The following is a 19,672-nucleotide window of genomic DNA, read 5'->3' as shown; positions in this document are numbered from 1 at the left end:
GAGGTAACAAGAATCATCCTCTGGGCAGAAAAACACGCGTTGGCGCTGTCTGCAATCTTCATTCCGGGAGTAGACAACTGGGAAGCGGACTTCCTCAGCAGACACTATCTCTATCCAAGGGAGCGGGGACTCCATCCAGAGGTGTTCATGGAGGTAACAGATCTTTGGGGTGTACCTCAAATAGACATGATGGCCTCTCGTCTCAACAAGAAGCTTCAGCGGTATTGTTCCAGGTTGAGGGACCCACAAGCCGTTGCGGTGGACGCCCTAGTGACTACATGGGTGTTCCAGTCGGTGTACGTGTTTCCTCCACTTCCACTCATTCCAAGAGTTCTAAAACTCATAAGGAGAACAAAAGTTCAGGCAATCCTCATTGCACCGGATTGGCCAAGAAGGGCTTAGTACGTGGATCTTCTGGATCTACTGCTAGAAGAGCCGAGGCCTTTTCCTCTTTGGGAGGACCTGCTGCAGCAGGGGCCGTTCGCTTATCAAGACTTACCGTGGCTACATTTGACGGCATGGAGGTTGAACGCCAGATACTAGCTCGGAAGGGCATTCCGAACAAAGTCATTCCTACCCTGATACAGGCTAGGAAAGGAGTAACGTCTAAACATTACCATCGCATTTGGAAAAAATATATGTCTTGGTGTGAATCCAAGAGGTTTCCTACGGTGGAGTTTCAACTTGGACGGTTTATCCTCTTCCTCCAAGAAGGTGTGGCTATGGGCCTGAGATTAGGATCCGTAAAGGTCCAAATTTCGTCCCTATCCATTTTCTACCAGAAACAGTTGACTGCCCTCCCTGAGGTTCAGACCTTTTAGAAGGGAGTTCTGCACATCCAGCCTACCTTTGTGCCGCCTATGGCGCCCTGGGATCTTAACGTGGTGTTGCGGTTCCTCCAGTTGGACTGGTTTGAGCCTCTACAGGAGGGAGAGGTCAAGTTTCTCACGTGGAAGGCCGTCACTTTTCTGCTAGACGTGTGTCGGAGTTGGGGGCTTTGACATGTAAAAGCCCATACTTGTTCTTCCCTGAAGATAGAGCTGAGCTCAGGGCACGTTCCTTCCAAAGGTTGTGTCAGCATTTCATATGAACCAACCTATTGTGGTGCCAGTTGCTACTGACTCCTCAATTTCATCAAAGTCCTTGGATGTTGTAAGGGCTTTGAAATCTAGGTGAAGAGGACTGCTCGTCACAGAAAATCGGACTCTGTTTGTCCTGTATGATCCCAAGAAAATTTGTTGTCCTGCTTCTAAGCAGACGATCTCTCGCTGGATCAGGTTCACTATCTAGCATGCGTATTCTATGGCAGGCCTGCCGTGTCCTAAGTCTGTTAAGGCCCACTCTAATCGTAAGGTGGGTTCTTCCTGGGCGGCTGCCCGTGATGTCTCGGCTTTACAACTATGCCGAGCGGCTACTTGGTCGGGGTCGAATGCGTTCGCAAAGTTCTACAAGTTCGATACTTTGACCTCTGAGGACCTGAAGTTTGGTCAATCAGTTCTGCAGGAGCCTCCGCGCTCTCCCTCCTGTTCTGGGAGCTTTGGTACATCCCTATGGTACTAATGTGGACCCCAGCATCCTCTAGGACGTAAGAGAAAATAGGATTTTAATTACCTACCAGTAAATCCTTTTCTCGTAGTCCGTAGAGGATGCTGGGTGCCCGCCCAGCGCTTCGTGATCCTGCAGTGGTTACTTAGTTCAGTACTGCTTAGTTCTTGGTAAGTACTATTGTTCAGCCGTTGCTGATGTTTCAAGCTAGTTAGCTTGGTTTGCCTTGTGTGTGAGCTGGTGTGAATCTCGCCACTATCTGTGTATAATCCTTCTCTCGAAGATGTCCGTCTCCTCTGGCACAGTTTCTAGACTGAGTCTGGTAGGAGGGGCATAGAGGGAGGATCCAGCACACACACTCAAACTTTTAAAATGCCAATGGCTCTTAGTGGACCCGTCTATACCCCATGGTACTAATGTGGACCCCAGCATCCTCTACGGACTATGAGAAATGGATTTACCGGTAGGTAATTAAAATCCTATTTTTTCCTTTTTTTATTTTTATTCTTCCACTGTGATTTTCAGTTTGTGTGTTTTTGTCAAAATACTCGTATGTAAGCAGCAGTCAACACAGTGTTTTTCTGGTTGACATATAAGTGGTTTATTTGGCAGGTTTAGCGCCAAATGTTTTTTATTTTTTATTTTCTGTCTAAATCCTCTGCATTGCTCAAAGGTAACAGAGAGGTCTGTACGTGTGGGGCGTGTGCCTTCCCTCTGTGGCTAGGTGATACACAGCATGCTGTGGGTATGGTTGGCAGAAAAATAAATGTCAACCAAATGTAAATTTGGAATGATATCCACTATTATATTGTTTTATTCTGAGATCTCCCATCTCTTACTGAGAAACTGGGATTCCTGATATGTTGCTTGTACTGCACAATGACAAGTCTCTATATTTCCTTTTCTCATAACCTTCCTGCAGAACACTGTAGATTGTAAGCTTTCAAGAAAAGTGCTCTCCGCCCATTTGTTTTTATCCTGCACTATCCTTTTTGCCTGGGGTTTGGTATAGAAATTAGACAGTTAAAAGATAGAGAATCATTAGGTCAATACCATATGGTTGACATGGTCAAAAGGCCGACACTCCCCAAAAAATTGTGTAATTTTGTGTTTTAAAACATTTTTTAGAACATTTCCCTTGCGGTCTCACCGCACTTGGGGCTCAGGGCCTAATTCAGACCTGATCACCAGCAAGCGATTTTTGCACTGCTGCGATCAGCGCCGCCTACGGGGGGAGTGCATTTTAGCAGAGCTGTACAAACAGATTTTGTGCAGTCTCTGCACAGCCCAGGACTTACTCAGCCGCTGCGATCATATCAGCCTGTCCAGGACCGGAATTGACGTCAGGAACCCTCCCTGCTAACGCATGGACACGCCTGCGTGTTTCCAGACACTCTGAAAACGGTCAGTTGACACCCACAAATGCCTTTCTCCTGTCAATCTCCTTGCAATCATCCATGCGAACTGATTCGTCGCACAAACCCATCGCTGTTCGGCGATCCGCTTTGTACCCGTGTGACGTGCCTGCGCATTGCGGTGCATGCGCAGTTTGTGCCAGATCGCTCGTTGTGCAAAAACGCACAGCAGCGATCAGGTCTGAATTACCCCCTCAGTGTCTCGCTTTGCTCGCCACAAGGTTACTAAAGGTAATAGTTTGTGACATGAACAGTGGCATGAAAATGAGGCAAAAGTTGTAAAAAGCAGGAAAAACCCTTAAAAATGATGTCAGCCTTGTTGACCTTTTGACCATGTCGACCTTTTGAACGTTGTTCATATGGTGTCGACCTAATGACTGTCTGTCTTTTAACTGTCTACCTATACGTTTGAACCCTTTTGTCATTGCTTGCCCACTTACCTTTAGCAACTCTGATCCTTTCTGGCTTCCCTTCCGGAACCCAGTACAATTATTAAGTTGTCATCTCATTGATTTATTGAATTAACTTTTTTCTTTTTGATTGCGCTGTTTGCTCACAACATTGTTCTGTGCGATGGATACTTACTATTATTATTTTTACATCATTATTATTATTATTATTATTATTATTATTATTATTATTAGTAACACTGGATGTGGTCATCTGATTTAGTTTTTTTTTACTATTATCCATGAGAATGCAGGGTCCCAATCCATAGGTAAAGTGATTGCATAAGCAATCACTTTACTTTTAACACTTCACAGAGACAGAGGTATGAAGTTGTTACAGTATATGTACACTCAAGCTTTGATTTGGTTTTTATTTGGCAACTGTTTCAGGGCATGCTGGGATGTGTTGTTCAACAACAACTGGAGGGCCGAAGGTTCCCCATCCCTGATCTAAACCATTAAAATTAAAACACTTTAAATTAGAGTAATAAAGGGGTATTTTGCACACTTCCACACATTCAGCAGTTCCAGCTGTTGCAGACCAGGAGCTGCCTTAGGTCTGTTAAGAGACCGGCCCTCTGTATGCTGAGAACATAAGTAGAGTCATTGCATAATGTAAAATGTTTACTTGGCATAGACTCAATGGTTTGTATTATTGTGTGCTATATCACCAAGGCATAAAAACACCTGCACTTGTATACCTTTCTGCTAACTGGGCAGATTATTTATGATATAGTGTAACGTTTCATAGATATGCAATAAGACACTTGGAAAAAATCATTTTGAATCTACGAAGATTCTGACATTCAGGGAAAGGTTGCTACAAGGTTAGTACTGTTCTCTCCCCTCTGAAATATTATCCAACTGTTATTTCGCACTTTAACAATTATTCACCTTAATGCCTATTATAGGGTGGTCCATGTAATCCATTTTTATACAAGGAAGTGCTTATATCTGGAGTGCTGTAGTTCAATACAAAGATTTTTAAGCTGCAAAGACGTTTGGAAAAATCCCATTTTGTAAAAGGTTTCTAAAAACCAAGGCACAGGAGCGATTTGTGAGTGTGTTGATGGGATCAATAAAGTGCATTCGTTATCTTGAAACTGAGCCTTCAAAACAAATGACAGTGAAACGATTTTTAACCTGGATTCGGCGAGCCCAAGCGATCAGTTTCCATTACATTTATTTTTTTTCATCATTAACCACAGTTCAGCAATTTGGGAAAAAGCCACTAGTGCAACATATGTAGAAATAAAAAATCAATGTAAGCGTCGTGCGCTGGAGCCATAAACCTAAAAGGCTGTTATTCTGTCAAGATAATGTTTTTTTGCTGATAGTGTTTTTCGTGAAGGCTGGTAAAGTTTATGGATTACCAGTGTAAGTTTCGTTGAGGAAATAACAGTGCTAATATGTGGCACTTAAGGACAATCTGTAGCCAGACCTAGTGTTTGTGCTTTGTTTAACTGCTTCAGTGCCTCAGAGGAGGTCTTCACAGCGCTAGGGTTAAAAAGCATCAACTGACAGACGTTATCAGCCAGTCTAGGTTCTTTCACGTGCGCTCACTGGATAATGTTGTGTTTCGCCTGATACATGTACAGTTCTGCTATAGTGTATGCAAATGTATGGCACTTAAAGATTTGTTACAAAGATTTGTTAAGATTGTAATGGAAAAAGTGAACATAGATGGTAAAGAAAAAATACTGAGTACACAAAGTCCAACATGTTACAGTCGCTTTATGAGAATAGAAGCTGCTTTATAAGAGATATGGTTTATGTTGTGTATATAACATTGTGGAAGGGTGGGGGGGGTGGAGGGCTCGACGTTCCCGGCAAAAGATTAATATTAGACTCTTTTTTTGCCTTTAATATTTCTTTACCATGATACTGCCTTGATTGTTTAGCCTTATTGCGTTTTGATTTCTAAGATTAATTGGGACAAAATGTGTAAAACACGAAGCAGAATTCTAGTCTTCCTTGTTGTCCGGTCCTATGGTATTACAAAGGTACATGCGTATTTAGGGGAATTGCGTTATGGGAAGCACATAAGTTTGAAGCATGCTCAATTTTGTATGTATTTTAAAGCGTATTAAAAGTCTGCTATGGAATCTCCGCAAAATGGTTTTGATAAGAAAACGGATATTAGTATTTAATGCAAGAACGTATTAGGCTAACACAGGGGCAGGCTGAGGCAGCATGGGGATAAAGGTTTGAATCGTAAAATAATACTATTTGACTGCATGGGTCATGGTGCTAGTTTCCAACCATGTCTTCTGTGTTCACTAGCAGCTGAGAAGCCAGCAAAGTAGGGAGGGCTGGTGCTACCATTAGGAGAACCTAGATGGTAGTCTAGGGTGCCAGTGATTTAGATACCACCTAAAACATTAAAGGGCAGGTGTACTAAGCCGTGGAGAGAAAGGAGTCTATGTACTAAGCCTTGGCGAAAGATAAAGTGTGTGTGCCATCCAATCATCTTCTAACTGCCATGTTACAGGCTGTGTTTGAAGAATGACAGGAGCTGGTTGGTTGGTACTTTATCTCTGTCTACTTTATCTCTTTCCAAGGCTTTCCAAGGTATGTAGACCCCCTAAAGTTGGTTGGTACCAATCAACTACTAACTGTCATTTTTCCAAACACATCCAGTAAACTGTTTGAAGCTGATTGGCTGGTACTTTCTCTCCTCATTACCTCTCTCCATGGTTTAGTACAACCTGCCCTGAATGAGTGTCTTAAAGTATCACTCATACTGTGTTTTTAATGTCCCCGCTGCACCCCCACAGTGAGCACCAGCCACTAAAATGAGAGTAGTCTGCTACTGATCTGCCCTTAGCTATGATATCCCAGCCTAATACCGTCTGAAAATGTAGTTTTCCTTCTGTGAAATCTTTGTAGATTGTGCTCAACATTCTATGTGCTACATATATCCTAATACCCTAACCACTAAACCAACCCTAATACCCTTTCCCTATATGTTATAAATAATAATAGTAATATGTTACAGTTCTGTATAACCAAATGGTCCTTTCTATTTGCCAGGTAAAAGCGACCCTTTCTGTGTCTTGGAGGTAGGGAATGATCGATTGCAGACTCACACTGTTTACAAAAACCTCAATCCAGAATGGAATAAAGTCTTCACATTGTGAGTATCTTTCAGTCTACAGCTCCCTTACTTTAGGTCTTTAGACGCGTATGTAGCTATTGAATCTGAAACCATGCAATTTCTAAATGTTTTAGACTGCTACTTTCCACTATATTTTGTATTTTGTGTGTGTTTGTGTGGTTTCATCTCCGTATTACTACATTGCCCAGACACGCCATCACAGTCAAGTGACGGCTATAGAAGCACATACTGTATGAAGTGACATGCTCCTGTATTTTAATTTTGGAGAGGTTCAAACTGGTCTTGCCCTGAATAGATTTGTAAAAATTCTCTTGCTTGGGCAGTATGGATAGTGTAATGGTTAGCATTACTGCCTCACAGCACTGAGGTCATGTGGAGTTTGTATATTCTCCCCATACTTGCATGAGTTTTCTCCGGGTACTCCGATTTCCTCCCACAATCCAAAATATACTGGTAGGTTAATTGGCTCCTAATAAAAAAAAAATGAACCCTAGCATGAATGAATGTGTGTGTGTGTGTGTACATGTGGTAGGGAATATAGATTGTAAGCTCCACTGGGGCAGGGACTGATGTGAACGGCTAAATATTCTCTATAAAGCGCTGCGGAATATGTGTGCGCTATATAAATAACTGGTAATAAATAAATAAATATTGCATGTATTTTTATTTTATTGTTGATGATAATGTTTATTTATGTATCATGTTGGAAAGCAGTTATGCTAGCAGAAGGCTACATCAACAGGGAGTCACCACTTACTGACAGAGCTGTTCACCCACCAGCTCTGTGGTACATGAGTACAATAGCTGCAGGTAATGCTACAGCACCATCTGATTATTTGCATAGAGTGACAACAGAGAAACCACCTACTGTGCACAGTGCAACTTCAGCATATTTGAGACACCTGTCACTGGTGTGTCTGTGCCTTCTCCTGGAAACGCAGAGAATGAGGAAATCTATTTTACTTTGGTGTCCAGAGGTTATTTTGAGATGTAGGGACTTGTTTTATAGAGAAAATCTGCCAGATTTGTAAATATAATTACTTTTATTTTATGTACAGTGTAAGGGTCAAAATACATTAACTTCACTTAAACAAAATATTCAGAGAAGTTCTTGAAGACCTTTTTTTCTGCCTTGTTGAATGGAGAGTGACAATTTGCATATGTAAATTAGCCATAAAGTTGGAGTCTTTTCAGATTCCAGCTGAACATTTTGGCAGCCTCCTTTATTCTCCGTTTCTGGCACCTGGTGGGATCTGAGACACCCAAGACTTGTTGTGCAAAATTGGGTTTAAGTGGCTGTGTGTGGTCTATATTGACAACTTTTGCATCTATCAGAGAGAATAATTTCTCCTGTGTCAAAAAGCTGGAATTAAATGCATGGGTGTAAAAGCATTTCATAAATTCCCTTAAAGGCAGCAGTCTGAATACCTTCATGATACCAGACATTTAGCTGGGAAGGCTCTAAGAAGTATAGAAAATAGAGACTCCTATGTTAGGCTGTTATTTGTGGATTACAGTTCCGCCTTCAACACGGTAGTACCAACGGTGTTCATAAACAAGCTTTTAGAGATCGGATATGACATGGCCATATGTAAGTGGCTGTTGAATTTCCTGTCTGATCGTCCACAGACAGTCAGATTGGGTTCTGACTTATCTTCGGAATTGGTATTAAATGTAGGAGTTCCTCAGGGTTGTGTTTTAAGCCCTTTTTTATACTCCTTGTATACCTCCGACTATGAGTCCAACTCGGAAACGATCTCTGTGATAAAGTTTGCGGATGATACCACTTTAGTGGGTTTGATAACTAGAGGAGATGAGGATAGTTATAGAGAGAAAATGAGAAGACTCGCTGAGTGGGGGGTAAAAAATAACCTGTTGTTAAATGGTAAGAAAACCAGAGAGGTTGTGATAGATTTCAGGAAATCTAAGAAAACCAGTATTCTGCCGTTGATATTGAATGGTGAGGAGGTGGGTAGGGTTACTGATGTGAAATTCTTGTGGATTAAATTTACAGAGGACTTATCATGGTCTTTGCATATAACGTCAGTGGTTGGGAAGGCCCAGCAACGTCTTTTCTTTTTGCGGAAGCTCCGAGCAGCAGGTTTGCAGCAATTGACTCTTGTTAATTTTTACTGCTGCGTGATTGAGAGCTTGCTGACCTACGCAATCACGGTGTGCTATGGTAATGCCAAGTGTTCTGATCTTATTGCCTAGGACAGAGTGATTAAACCTGCAGAGAGGATCATTGGCCAATCTTTGCCTAAGTTGGCGGATGTACTCACTGCAAGTAGTCTGTCGAAGTCAAATAAGATGATTGGAGATGGGAGTCGCCCATATAATGTGTTTTTTTCCCTCTTGCCGTCAGGGAGACGTTACAGGTGTTTGGGATGTCGAACTAGCAGGTTGAGGAATAGCTTCTTCCCTTCTGTGATTGTTAGCTTGAATTCTCAGCTTTGCTAATTTTATTTATGGTATATTTTTTATATGACATGAGAGAACTGTATGTAATTTCGCTGTACATGTTTCATGCTGTAGTGACAATAAATAAATTATTCTTATTTCTCTAACGTCCTAGAGGATGCTGGGGACTCCGTAAGGACCATGGGGATAGACGGGCTCCGCAGGAGACATGGGCACTTTAAGAAAGAATTTAGGTCGGGTGTGCACTGGCTCCTCCCTCTATGCCCCTCCTCTAGACCTCAGTTTGATACAGTGCCCAGAGGCGATGGGTGCACTTCAGGGAGCTCTCCTGAGCTTCCTGACAGAAAGTATATTTGTTAGGTTTTTTTATTTTCAGGGAGCCTGCTGGCAACAGACTTGCTGCATCGAGGGACTGAGGGGAGAGATGCAGACCTACTTCTGTGAGTTTCAAGGCTCTGCTTCTTAGGCTACTGGACACCATTAGCTCCAGAGGGATTGGTACCCAGGTCTCACCCTCGCCGTCCGTCCCAGAGCCGCGCCGCCGTCCCCCTCGCAGAGCCGGAAGATAGAAGCCGGGTGAGTATGAGAAGAAAACAAGACTTCAGAGGCGGCAGAAGACTTCATGATCTTCACTGAGGTAACGCACAGCACTGCAGCTGTGCGCCATTGCTCCCATACACCTCACACACGGCAGTCACTGTAAGGGTGCAGGGCGCAGGGGGGCGCCCTGGGCAGCATATAGACCTCTTTTTGCAAAAATAAGTATATGTACAGCTGGGCACTGTACATATATAAGAGCCCCCGCCAAATTTTGAGATTTTCAGCGGGACAGAAGCCCGCCGCCGAGGGGGCGGGGCTTCTCCCTCAGCACTAACAGCACCATTTTTTCTCCACAGCACCGCTGAGAGGAAGCTCCCCGGACTATCCCCTGCTTATACCACGGTAGACAGAGGGTTTTAAAGAGGAGGGGGGGCACAAAATTGGCGCATATTGTATATGTAAACAGCGCTATCTGGGTAAACATAATATTATTGTGTTTTTGTCCTGGGTCATACAGCGCTGGGGTGTGTGCTGGCATACTCTCTCTCTGTCTCTCCAAAGGGCCTGGTGGGGAAACTGTCTTCAGATAAGAGGTTCCCTGTGTGTGTGGTGTGTCGGTACGCGTGTGTCGACATGTCTGAGGTAGAAGGCTCACCTAGAGAGGAGGGGGAGCGTATAATTGTGAGGTCTCCGTCGGCGGTGCCGACACCTGACTGGGTGGATATGTGGAATGTTTTAAGTGCTAGTGTGAACTTATTGCACAAAAGATTAGACAAAGCTGAGGCTAAGGAACAGTCAGGGAGTGAACCCGTGTCTGTCCCTATGTCGCCGGGACCTTCAGGGTCTCAGAAGCGCCCACTATCCCAAATAGCAGACACTGATACCGACACGGATTCGGACTCCAGTGTCGACTACGATGATGTAAAGTTACAGCCGAAAGTGGCTAAATGTATTCGATATATGATTATTGCAATAAAAGAAGTGTGCATATTCCTGACACAAGGGTACACATGTATAAGGGAAAAAAGCCCGAGGTAACTTTTCCCTCCTCACATGAGTTGAACGATTATGTGAAAAAGCGTGGGAATCTCCAGACAAAAAACTGCAGATTCCCAAAAGGATTCTTATGGCGTATCCTTTCCCGCCAACGGACAGGGTACGGTGGGAATCATCCCCTAAGGTTGACAAAGCGTTGACACGCTTGTCAAAAAAGATAGCGCTGCCATCACAAGATACGGCTACCCTCAAGGATCCTGCAGACCGCAAGCAGGAGATTACCTTGAAATCCATTTACACACATTCTGGTACATTACTCAGACCGGCAATTGCGTCGGCCTGGGTTTGTAGCGCGGTTGCAGCATGGACAGATTCCTTATTGGCGGAGATTGAAACCCTAGATAAGGATACCATTTTATTGACCCTAGGCCATATAAAGGATGCTGTCTTATATATGAGGGATGCTCAAAGAGACATTAGTTTACTGGGTTCCAGAATAAACGCTATGTCAATCTCTGCTAGACGAGTCCTCTGGACCCAGCAGTGGACAGGTGATGCCGACTCAAAAAGACATATACATTTACCTTACAAGGGGGAGGAATTGTTTGGGGAAGGTCTCTTGGACCTGGTCTCCACAGCTACGGCAGGTAAATCTAATTTTTTGCCTTATGTTCCCTCACAACCTAAGAAAGCGCCACATTATCAAATGCAGTCCTTTCGTTCAAATAAAAGCAAAAGAGTGCATGGATCGTCCTTTCTTGCCAGAGGTAAGGGCAGAGGTAAAAAGCTGCACAGCTAGTTCCCAGGAACAGAAATCCTCCCCGGCCTCTGCAAAATCCACAGCATGACGCTGGGGCTCCGCTGGGGGAGTCCGCCCCAGTGGGGGCACGTCTTCGACTTTTCAGCCCCATCTGGGTTCACTCACAGGTGGATCCCTGGGCAATAGAAATTGTTTCGCAGGGATACAAGCTGGAATTCGAAGAGGTGCCTCCTCGCCGGTTTTTCAAATCGGCTCTACCGACTTCTCCCCTGGAAAGGGAGATAGTGTTAAATGCTATTCACAAATTGTGTCTTCAACAAGTGGTGGTCGAAGTTCCCCTACTTCAGAGAGGGAAGAGATACTACTCCACCCTGTTTGTAGTTCCGAAACCGGACGGTTCGGTCAGACCCATATTGAAATTAAAATCCCTGAACCTATACTTAAAACGGTTCAAGTTCAAAATGGAATCGCTCAGAGCGGTCATCGCCAGCCTGGAAGGGGGGGATTTTATGGTATCCCTGGACATAAAGGATGCATACCTTCATGTTCCCATATATCCACCTCATCAGGCGTACCTGAGATTTGCGGTACAGGATTGTCATTACCAATTTCAGACGTTGCCGTTTGGGCTTTCCACGGCTCCGAGGATTTTCACAAAGGTAATGGCGGAAATGATGGTGCTCCTGCGCAAGCAGGGTGTCACAATTACCCGTACTTGGACGATCTCCTCATAAAAGCGAGATCACGAGAGAAGTTACTGAACAGTGTGTCACTTTCAGTGAAGGTGTTACAGCAACACGGCTGGATTCTCAATATCCCGAAGTCGCAGCTGGTTTCTACAACTCGTCTGAGCTTCTTGGGCATGGTTCTGGACACAGACCAGAAAAAGGTTTTTCTCCCGATAGAAAAGGCTCAGGAACTCATGATTCTAGTCAAGAACCTATTGAAGCCAAATCAAGTGTCTGTGCATCATTACACTCAAGTCCTGGGAAAAATGGTGGCAACATACGAGTCCATTCCCTTTGGCAGGTTCCATGCAAGGACTTTCTAATGGGACCTATTGGACAAGTGGTCCGGATCACTTCTACAAATTCATCAGCGGATCACTCTGTCCCCCAGGGCCAGGGTATCTCTCCTGTGGTGGCTGCAGAGTGCTCACCTTTTGGAAGGACGCAGGTTCGGTATTCAGAATTGGTTCCTGGAGACCACGGACGCGAGCCTCAGAGGGTGGAGAGCAGTCACAAGGGGAAGAAACTTCCAAGGACTCTGGACAAGTCAAGAGACTTGTCTTCACATCAACATCCTGGAACTGAGGGCCATATACAACGCCCTACGTCAGGCGGAGAACTTACTTCGCGACCAACCAGTTCTGATCCAGTCAGACAACATCACCGCAGTGGCTCATGTAAACCGCCAAGGCGGCACAAGGAGCAGGGCGGCAATGGCGGAAGCCACCAAGATTCTTCGCTGGGCGGAAAATCATGTAAGCGCACTGTCAGCTGTGTTCATTCCAGGAGTGGACAACTGGGAAGCAGACTTCCTCAGCAGACACGACCTGCATCCAGGGGAGTGGGGACTTCATCGGGAAGTCTTCGCACAGATTGCAAGTCAGTGGGGACTGCCCCAGATAGACATGATGGCATCCCGTCTCAACAAAAAGCTACAGAGGTATTGCGACAGATCAAAAGATCCTCAGGCGGTAGCAGTAGACGCCCTGGTGACACCGTGGGTGTTTCAGTCGGTTTATGTGTTTCCTCCTCTTCCTCTCTTACCCAAGGTATTGAGAATAATAAGAAAAAGAGGAGTGAGAACAATTCTCATTGTTCCAGATTGGCCAAGAAGGACCTGGTATCCGGATCTGCTGGAAATGCTCACAGAAGATCCGTGGCCTCTTCCTCTACGACAGGACCTGTTACAACAGGGGCCATGTCTGTTCCAAGACTTACCGCGGCTGCGTGTGACGGCATGGCGGTTGAACGCCGGATCCTAGCGGAAAAAGGAATTCCGGATGAGGTCATTCCTACGCTGATAAAGGCTAAGAAGGACGTGACATCTAAACATTATCACCGAATATGGCGTAAATATGTTTCTTGGTGTGAGGCCAGGAATGCTCCTACGGAAGTATTCCATCTAGGCCGTTTTCTTCACTTCCTACAAACTGGAGTGAATTTGGGCCTAAAATTAGGCTCCATTAAAGTTCAGATTTCGGCCTTATCCATTTTCTTTCAAAATGAATTAGCCTCTTTACCTGAAGTACAGACTTTTGTGAAGGGAGTACTGCATATTCAGCCTCCTTTTGTACCTCCGGTGGCGCCTTGGGACCTTAACGTGGTGTTAAGTTTCCTTAAGTCACATTGGTTTGAACCACTTAACACAGTGGAGTTGAAATATCTCACTTGGAAGGTGGTCATGTTGTTAGCCTTGGCTTCGGCTAGGCGAGTTTTGGAATTGGTGGCTTTATCACATAAAAGCCCCTATCTGGTTTTCCATATGGATAGAGCGGAATTGCGGACCCGTCCTCAATTCCTACCTAAGGTGGTCTCAACCTTTCATATGAACCAACCTATTGTCGTGCCTGTGGCTACACGTGACTTGGAGGATTCCGAGTCCCTGGATGTGGTCAGGGCTTTGAAAATGTACGTGGCCAGAACGGCTAGGATCAGAAAAACAGAAGCACTGTTTGTCCTGTATGCAGCCAACAAGGTTGGCGGCCCTGCTTCAAAGCAGACTATTGCTCGCGGGATCTGTAAAACGATTCAGCAGGCGCATTCTACGGCAGGATTGCCGTTACTGAAATCGGTTAAGGCCCATTCCACTAGGAAGGTGGGCTCGTCTTGGGCGGCTGCCTGAGGGGTCTCGGCACTACAGCTGTGCCGAGCTGCTACTTGGTCGGGGTCAAACACCTTTGCACAGTTCTATAAGTTTGATACCCTGGCTGAGGAGGACCTCCTGTTGCTCAATCGGTGCTGCAGAGTCATCCGCACTCTCCCGCCCGTTTGGGAGCTTTGGTATAATCCCCATGGTCCTTACGGAGTCCCCAGCATCCTCTAGGACGTTAGAGAAAATAAGATTTTAAACCTACCGGTAAATCTTTTTCTCGTAGTCCGTAGAGGATGCTGGGTGCCCGTCCCAAGTGCGGACTACTTCTGCGAGACTTGTATATAGTTTTGCTTACATAAGGGTTATGTTATAGTTCCATCAGGTTGGACTGATGCTACGTTATTTTTTCATACTGTTAACTGTTTACTTGATACACAAGTTATACGGTGTGATTGGTGTGGCTGGTATGAATCTTGCCCTTGGATTAACAAAAATCCTTTCCTCGTACTGTCCATCTCCTCTGGGCACAGTTTCTCTAACTGAGGTCTAGAGGAGGGGCATAGAGGGAGGAGCCAGTGCACACCCAGACCTAAAGTCTTAAAGTGCCCATGTCTCCTGCAGAGCCCGTCTATCCCCATGGTCCTTACGTTGTCCCCAGCATCCTCTACGGACTACGAGAAAAAGATTTACCGGTAGGTTTAAAATCTTATTATTTGCCTTTGTAATAGAATGCGTCATACTGTTTGTTGTATGTAGCTGCAAATATCTCTTGGTTATATCATATCATGGGTAGCTGGGTTCATGAAGCTCTTAACTGTGTCTTTGTTATATTAATTCACCTGCGTAAGACTCTTGTGACTTGAATATTCATGTGAAGATAGTTCTGTGTTTACATGAATTGCATAACTTCTGGTCCATACTATCGTTTTCAGCAAATGCATCTAGCTATTGTTTTAACATTTTTGTTATAAGTGTATAGTGGATGGCCTCAGTCGTGCTTTCCTCCCCATTTCTCTTTCAAGCTATTATTTTACTCTTTTTGTTCTTTTTATACTTTAGGCTGTTTTACAGAGTTACATAAAAAAACGGAAATGAAAACTATCAAGATTAAGAAGCGTACTTATCTACAAGGGATATTCCTGTTATCACTTGTTACGAATGATAAATGGTGCTCCAGCCAATCACCTCCTAACGGTCATGTATTTGAAAAATGACCATTAAGAACTGATTGGCTGGAGCACCTTTTATCATTCGTAAGCAGTGATAACAAGAATATCACTTGTTGATAAATCTTCTGCTTAGATTGTTAATTGTGAAGAAAAAAAACTTTTTGCATTTTTATTTCAGTCCAATTAAAGATCTTCATGACGCACTAGAGGTAACGGTGTTTGATGAAGATGGAGATAAGCCGCCTGATTTTCTTGGGAAAGTTGTGATTCCTTTGCTATCTGTAAGTAAATGCTCTTTGATATGATACAACAGGAAAAATTTATCAAATGTTGGAGAGGGAGATAAAGGGCAGATTTATCTAAACTTAGAGAGAGTTAAAGTGGAGAGATATGAAGTACCAACTGGTCAGGTTCTGTCATTCGACATGCTTTGCTTGAAAATTGACAGAAGCTGATTGGTTGGTAATTTATCATTTTTTAGTTCTAGTTTAATGTTTTCATTGACTTTGTCTGTGTCTTACAATAGAATCCATTCAGTTTTGTAATATTTTATAATTTTGAACAATTGTTTGATATTACTAGTTTCTCCTAGACATCCAATTTTTAAACCTATTTTTAGTCAATGAACTCTATAATAAAAGCACTGTGTGGTTTTAAGGGAAACAAATGCACAGCAGATCGGGCCATCTGACTGTTAGGTGATCCCTCACCTTCCTAATAAGCCTCAATACACCTTATTATCTTACAGCTTTGTGCACGGCATTCCGTTATAGGAGCATTGTCTTCATCAATCTGATTAGTCCAGAGGTATCATTAGTTTTTTGGGGGGGGTTTTCTTGGAAAATCAGAAATGTGTATTCCTAGTGTTGCTGATCTAATTTTGCGCAACAGGTGCCATGTACTGTCCCAAGTACACTGTAGAGCAGTGGTGGGCAATAAGCAACTCTCCAGCGGTTTATTGCCCACCCCTGCTGTAGAGGCACTTCCTAGATTTGTGTGAAAGAAAGAAAATCAAATGTGCACACAGAAGCACAGTTAATGTTCTTAGGTTATGTCACAATTGCAGCCTGTCCTCATATACCGCAATCTAGGATAGCTGGGTTGTGGCAGTGCACACTTCGGTCACTGACTGAAAAATACAATTTTTTTTTCCTGTCACTACAAAGGAAAATAATGGAGTCCTTACATTCTCTGCACAAATATTAATATTTCACAATTAATTACACATAGGTAGGATTACTGCATCCCCATAGGTACGTAGCATTGGGTCTCACCTGCTCGCAAGTTCAATAAGAATCACAGATAATATGCTTGATTAAATGTATTTAACCTGAAAAATGTGTCCAAAGCTTAAATATCAAAATACTTAATAAGAATGACATACAGGTTATAATTTGCTAAATAATTTCAGATATAAAATAAAAATGAATAACGTTCAGAACTCCAAGACTTACGACAGAGACCTTAAGAACTTCTGTTGTGGGGGTTTTCATCAGGGTAAGGTGCATTCCCTGCTCTTAGCTATTTCTCTAAGGAATAAACAATTATTGTTGGACAACATTTATGTTTATGGATACTACTTCCTTTGTTCTGCCCTCAAGCAGGATCTACTTGTCAAGCTATCAGGGCCTAAGATCAATAGGGGACCCCTAGGACTTCCAAACAGGGTCACCTTATCAAACTTGCAGGGTCTACAGAGAAGTTACAACATCTAAAAGACGTGTCCACTTAACCCCTGGCATAGGGATATGACTAGATCACCCATACGGCAGCGAACTTTTGGAATTCATTGATGCGCATCTTTCTTTGACTTCAGAAGATCTGTCACCTCTATAGCCTCACAGTCTGTGGACCAAGCAATAGCTGAGATTTATTTCGCTTTCTTGAATTAAGAGCTATTTTCAACGAACATATTCTCCGTGATCTGCCCATGTTAATTCTGTCGGACGACATGACAGCAGTGGCGTAAGTAAGCCGCTAGGGCGGAACAAGGAGCAAAGCGGCAATGGCAGAAGCCACAAAAGTTTTCCACTGGGCGGAAAAACAGGTAAACGCTATATTAGCAGTCTTCGTTCCGGTTGTAGACGACGGAGAAATAGATTTCCTCTGCAGACGCGATCTCCATCCGGGAGAAATACAGTCGTCATCGAGAAGTTTTCACAGAAGTGACAAGTCTTTGAGGAGTGCCTCAATTGGACATGTTGGTGTCTTACCTCAACGAGAGACCTCAGGGATATTGTTCCAGGTCAAGGGACACTCAAACTATAGCAGTGGACACCCTCGTGACACCTTGGGTGTTTTCAGTCGGTCTATGTGCCCCCTCCGCTTTCACTCTCTTTCTGAAGGTGATAAACGTAAGAAGAACAAAGGTTCAGACGATCCTCATTGTTCCGGTCTAGCCAAGGAGGGCTTGGTATCCAGATCTTCAAGATTTACTCATAGAAGATCCCTGGCCTCTTCCTCTACGTGAGGAACTGTTCCAGCAAGATCCGGGCGTGTATCAAGACTTACCGCGGCTGCGTTTGACGGCGTGGCGATTGAACGCCATATCCTAGCCCGAAAGGGTATTCAGAGTGAAGTCATTCCCACACTCCTTCAGGCTAGAAAAGAAGTAACAGCAAAGCATTACCACCGTATTTGGAGAAAATGTGTCTTGGTGTGAATCCAAGAAGGCTCCTACGGAAGACTTTCAGCTGGGTCGTTCTTCTCCATTCTTTGCAAGCAGGTGTGGATGCAGGCCTAAAGTTAGGCTCCATTTCAGTGCAGTTTTGGCCTTATGAATTTTCTTTCAAAAAAGAATTGCCCACCTTTCCAGAAGTTCAGACTTTTGTGAAAGGAGTACTGCACATCCAACCTCCATTTGTGCCCCCATTGGCACCGTGGGACCTTGACGTGGTGTTGCGGTTTCTTGTGTCACACTGATTGGAACCTTTATGAAAGGTTGTGTTAAAATTTCTCTCTTGGAAAGTGGTCATGCTATTGGCCTTGGCGTCCGCAAGGCGGGTGTCGGAAGTAGCGGCTTTGTCTCACAAGAGCCTGTTTGATCTTCCATGTGGATAGAGCGGAATTGAGAACTCGGATAATAGTTCTGCCAAAAGTGGTTTCTGTGTTTCGCAGAATCCAGCCTATTTTGATGCCTGTGGTTACTTAAGCATTGGCTGATTCAAAGTCTCTCGATGTAGTCAGGGCTTTGAATATTTATGTCGCCAATTTGGCTCAGATTGGGGAAACAGAGGCTCTGTTTGTCCGGTATGCTCCCAGCATAATTTGGGCACCTGCGTCTATGCAGTCTGTTACACGATGGATCTGTGATACGATTCGGCGTGCTCGTTCTACGGCTGGATTGCCGTTACCGAAGTCGGTGGAGACCCATTCTACTAGGAAGATGGGCTCTTCTTGGGCGGATGCCCGAGGAGTCTCGGCGGTTCAACTTTGCAGAGCGGCTACTTGGTCGGGTTCAAATACTTTTGCTAAGCTCTACAAGTTTGATACCCTGGCTAATGGGGACCTCATGTTTGCTCAATCGGTGCTGCAGAGTTGTCCGCCCGGTCTGGAGCTTTGGTATAAACCCCATGGTCCTTACAAAGTCCCCAGCATCCTCTAGGACGTATGAGAAAATAGGATTTTAATACCTACCGGTAAATCCTTTTCTCTTAGTCCGTAGAGGATGCTGGGCGCCCGTCCCAGTGCGTACTGTGTCTGCAGTTATTGGTTATGGTTACACTCTTGTGGTGTTTCTTTTCTGTCAGGCTGTTGCTGACGTTGTTCATGCCATGGCATGCGGTATCTTATTATTGGTTGTGTTGACACACAGGTTGTGTTACATATTCTCTCAGCATGTGGCTGTGTATTTTTCATGCCGTTGGCTGGTGTTCTATTGAATGCCACGTTCTGCGGTATGTTCGAGGTGTGAGCTGGTATGACACTCACCGTGTTTAAACAATAAATTATTTCCTTGAAATGTCCATCTCCCTGGGCACAGTTCTCTAACTGGAGTCTGAAGGAGGGGCATAGAGGGAGGAGCCAGTTCACACCCATTCAAAGTCTTATAGTGTGCCCATGTCTCCTGCGGATCCTGTCTATACCCCATGGTCCTTACAGAGTCCCAAGCATCCGCTACGGACTAAGAGAAAAGGATTTACCGGTAGGTATTCAAATCCTATTTTCTTAATTAATGTGGAATTTAGACACCACCTTCGGAAGATAACCAGATCTAGTTATGAGAACTGCTTTATCTGGATAAAAAATCAGAAATGCCCCTAAATCTGATACTCTTCTAGCTGACACCATAGCCAGTAGAAAGAGAACTTTAGCTGTCAACTATTTAATATCCACTTTATTAAGTGGTTCAAACGGGTCAACTTGAAAGGCTTTCAGGACTAGACTTAAATCCCAAGGCACTGTAGGAGGAACAAAAGGAGGTTGAATGTGCAGCATTC

The 19,672-nt window shown here is 44.1% G+C and overlaps 1 protein-coding gene across 3 annotated transcripts in view; it reads left to right on the top strand.

The window, feature by feature from the left end:
* Positions 1 to 19,672, top strand: part of MCTP2 (multiple C2 and transmembrane domain containing 2) — a 351,794-nt gene that overhangs the window by 218,084 nt on the left and 114,038 nt on the right. For all 3 annotated transcript variants that reach the window (XM_063925724.1, XM_063925723.1, XM_063925725.1), the window contains 2 exons: positions 6,443 to 6,545; positions 15,412 to 15,514. In XM_063925724.1, coding sequence (XP_063781794.1) covers positions 6,443 to 6,545; positions 15,412 to 15,514 — 206 coding nt within the window. The remainder of the gene's footprint in view (positions 1 to 6,442; positions 6,546 to 15,411; positions 15,515 to 19,672) is intronic.

The sequence above is a fragment of the Pseudophryne corroboree genome, chromosome 6 (genome assembly GCF_028390025.1).
Source record: "Pseudophryne corroboree isolate aPseCor3 chromosome 6, aPseCor3.hap2, whole genome shotgun sequence".
Classification (NCBI taxonomy): domain Eukaryota; kingdom Metazoa; phylum Chordata; class Amphibia; order Anura; family Myobatrachidae; genus Pseudophryne; species Pseudophryne corroboree.
The sequence above is the reverse complement of the archived record's forward strand: the minus strand, read 5'-3'. Positions and strand labels throughout refer to the sequence as shown.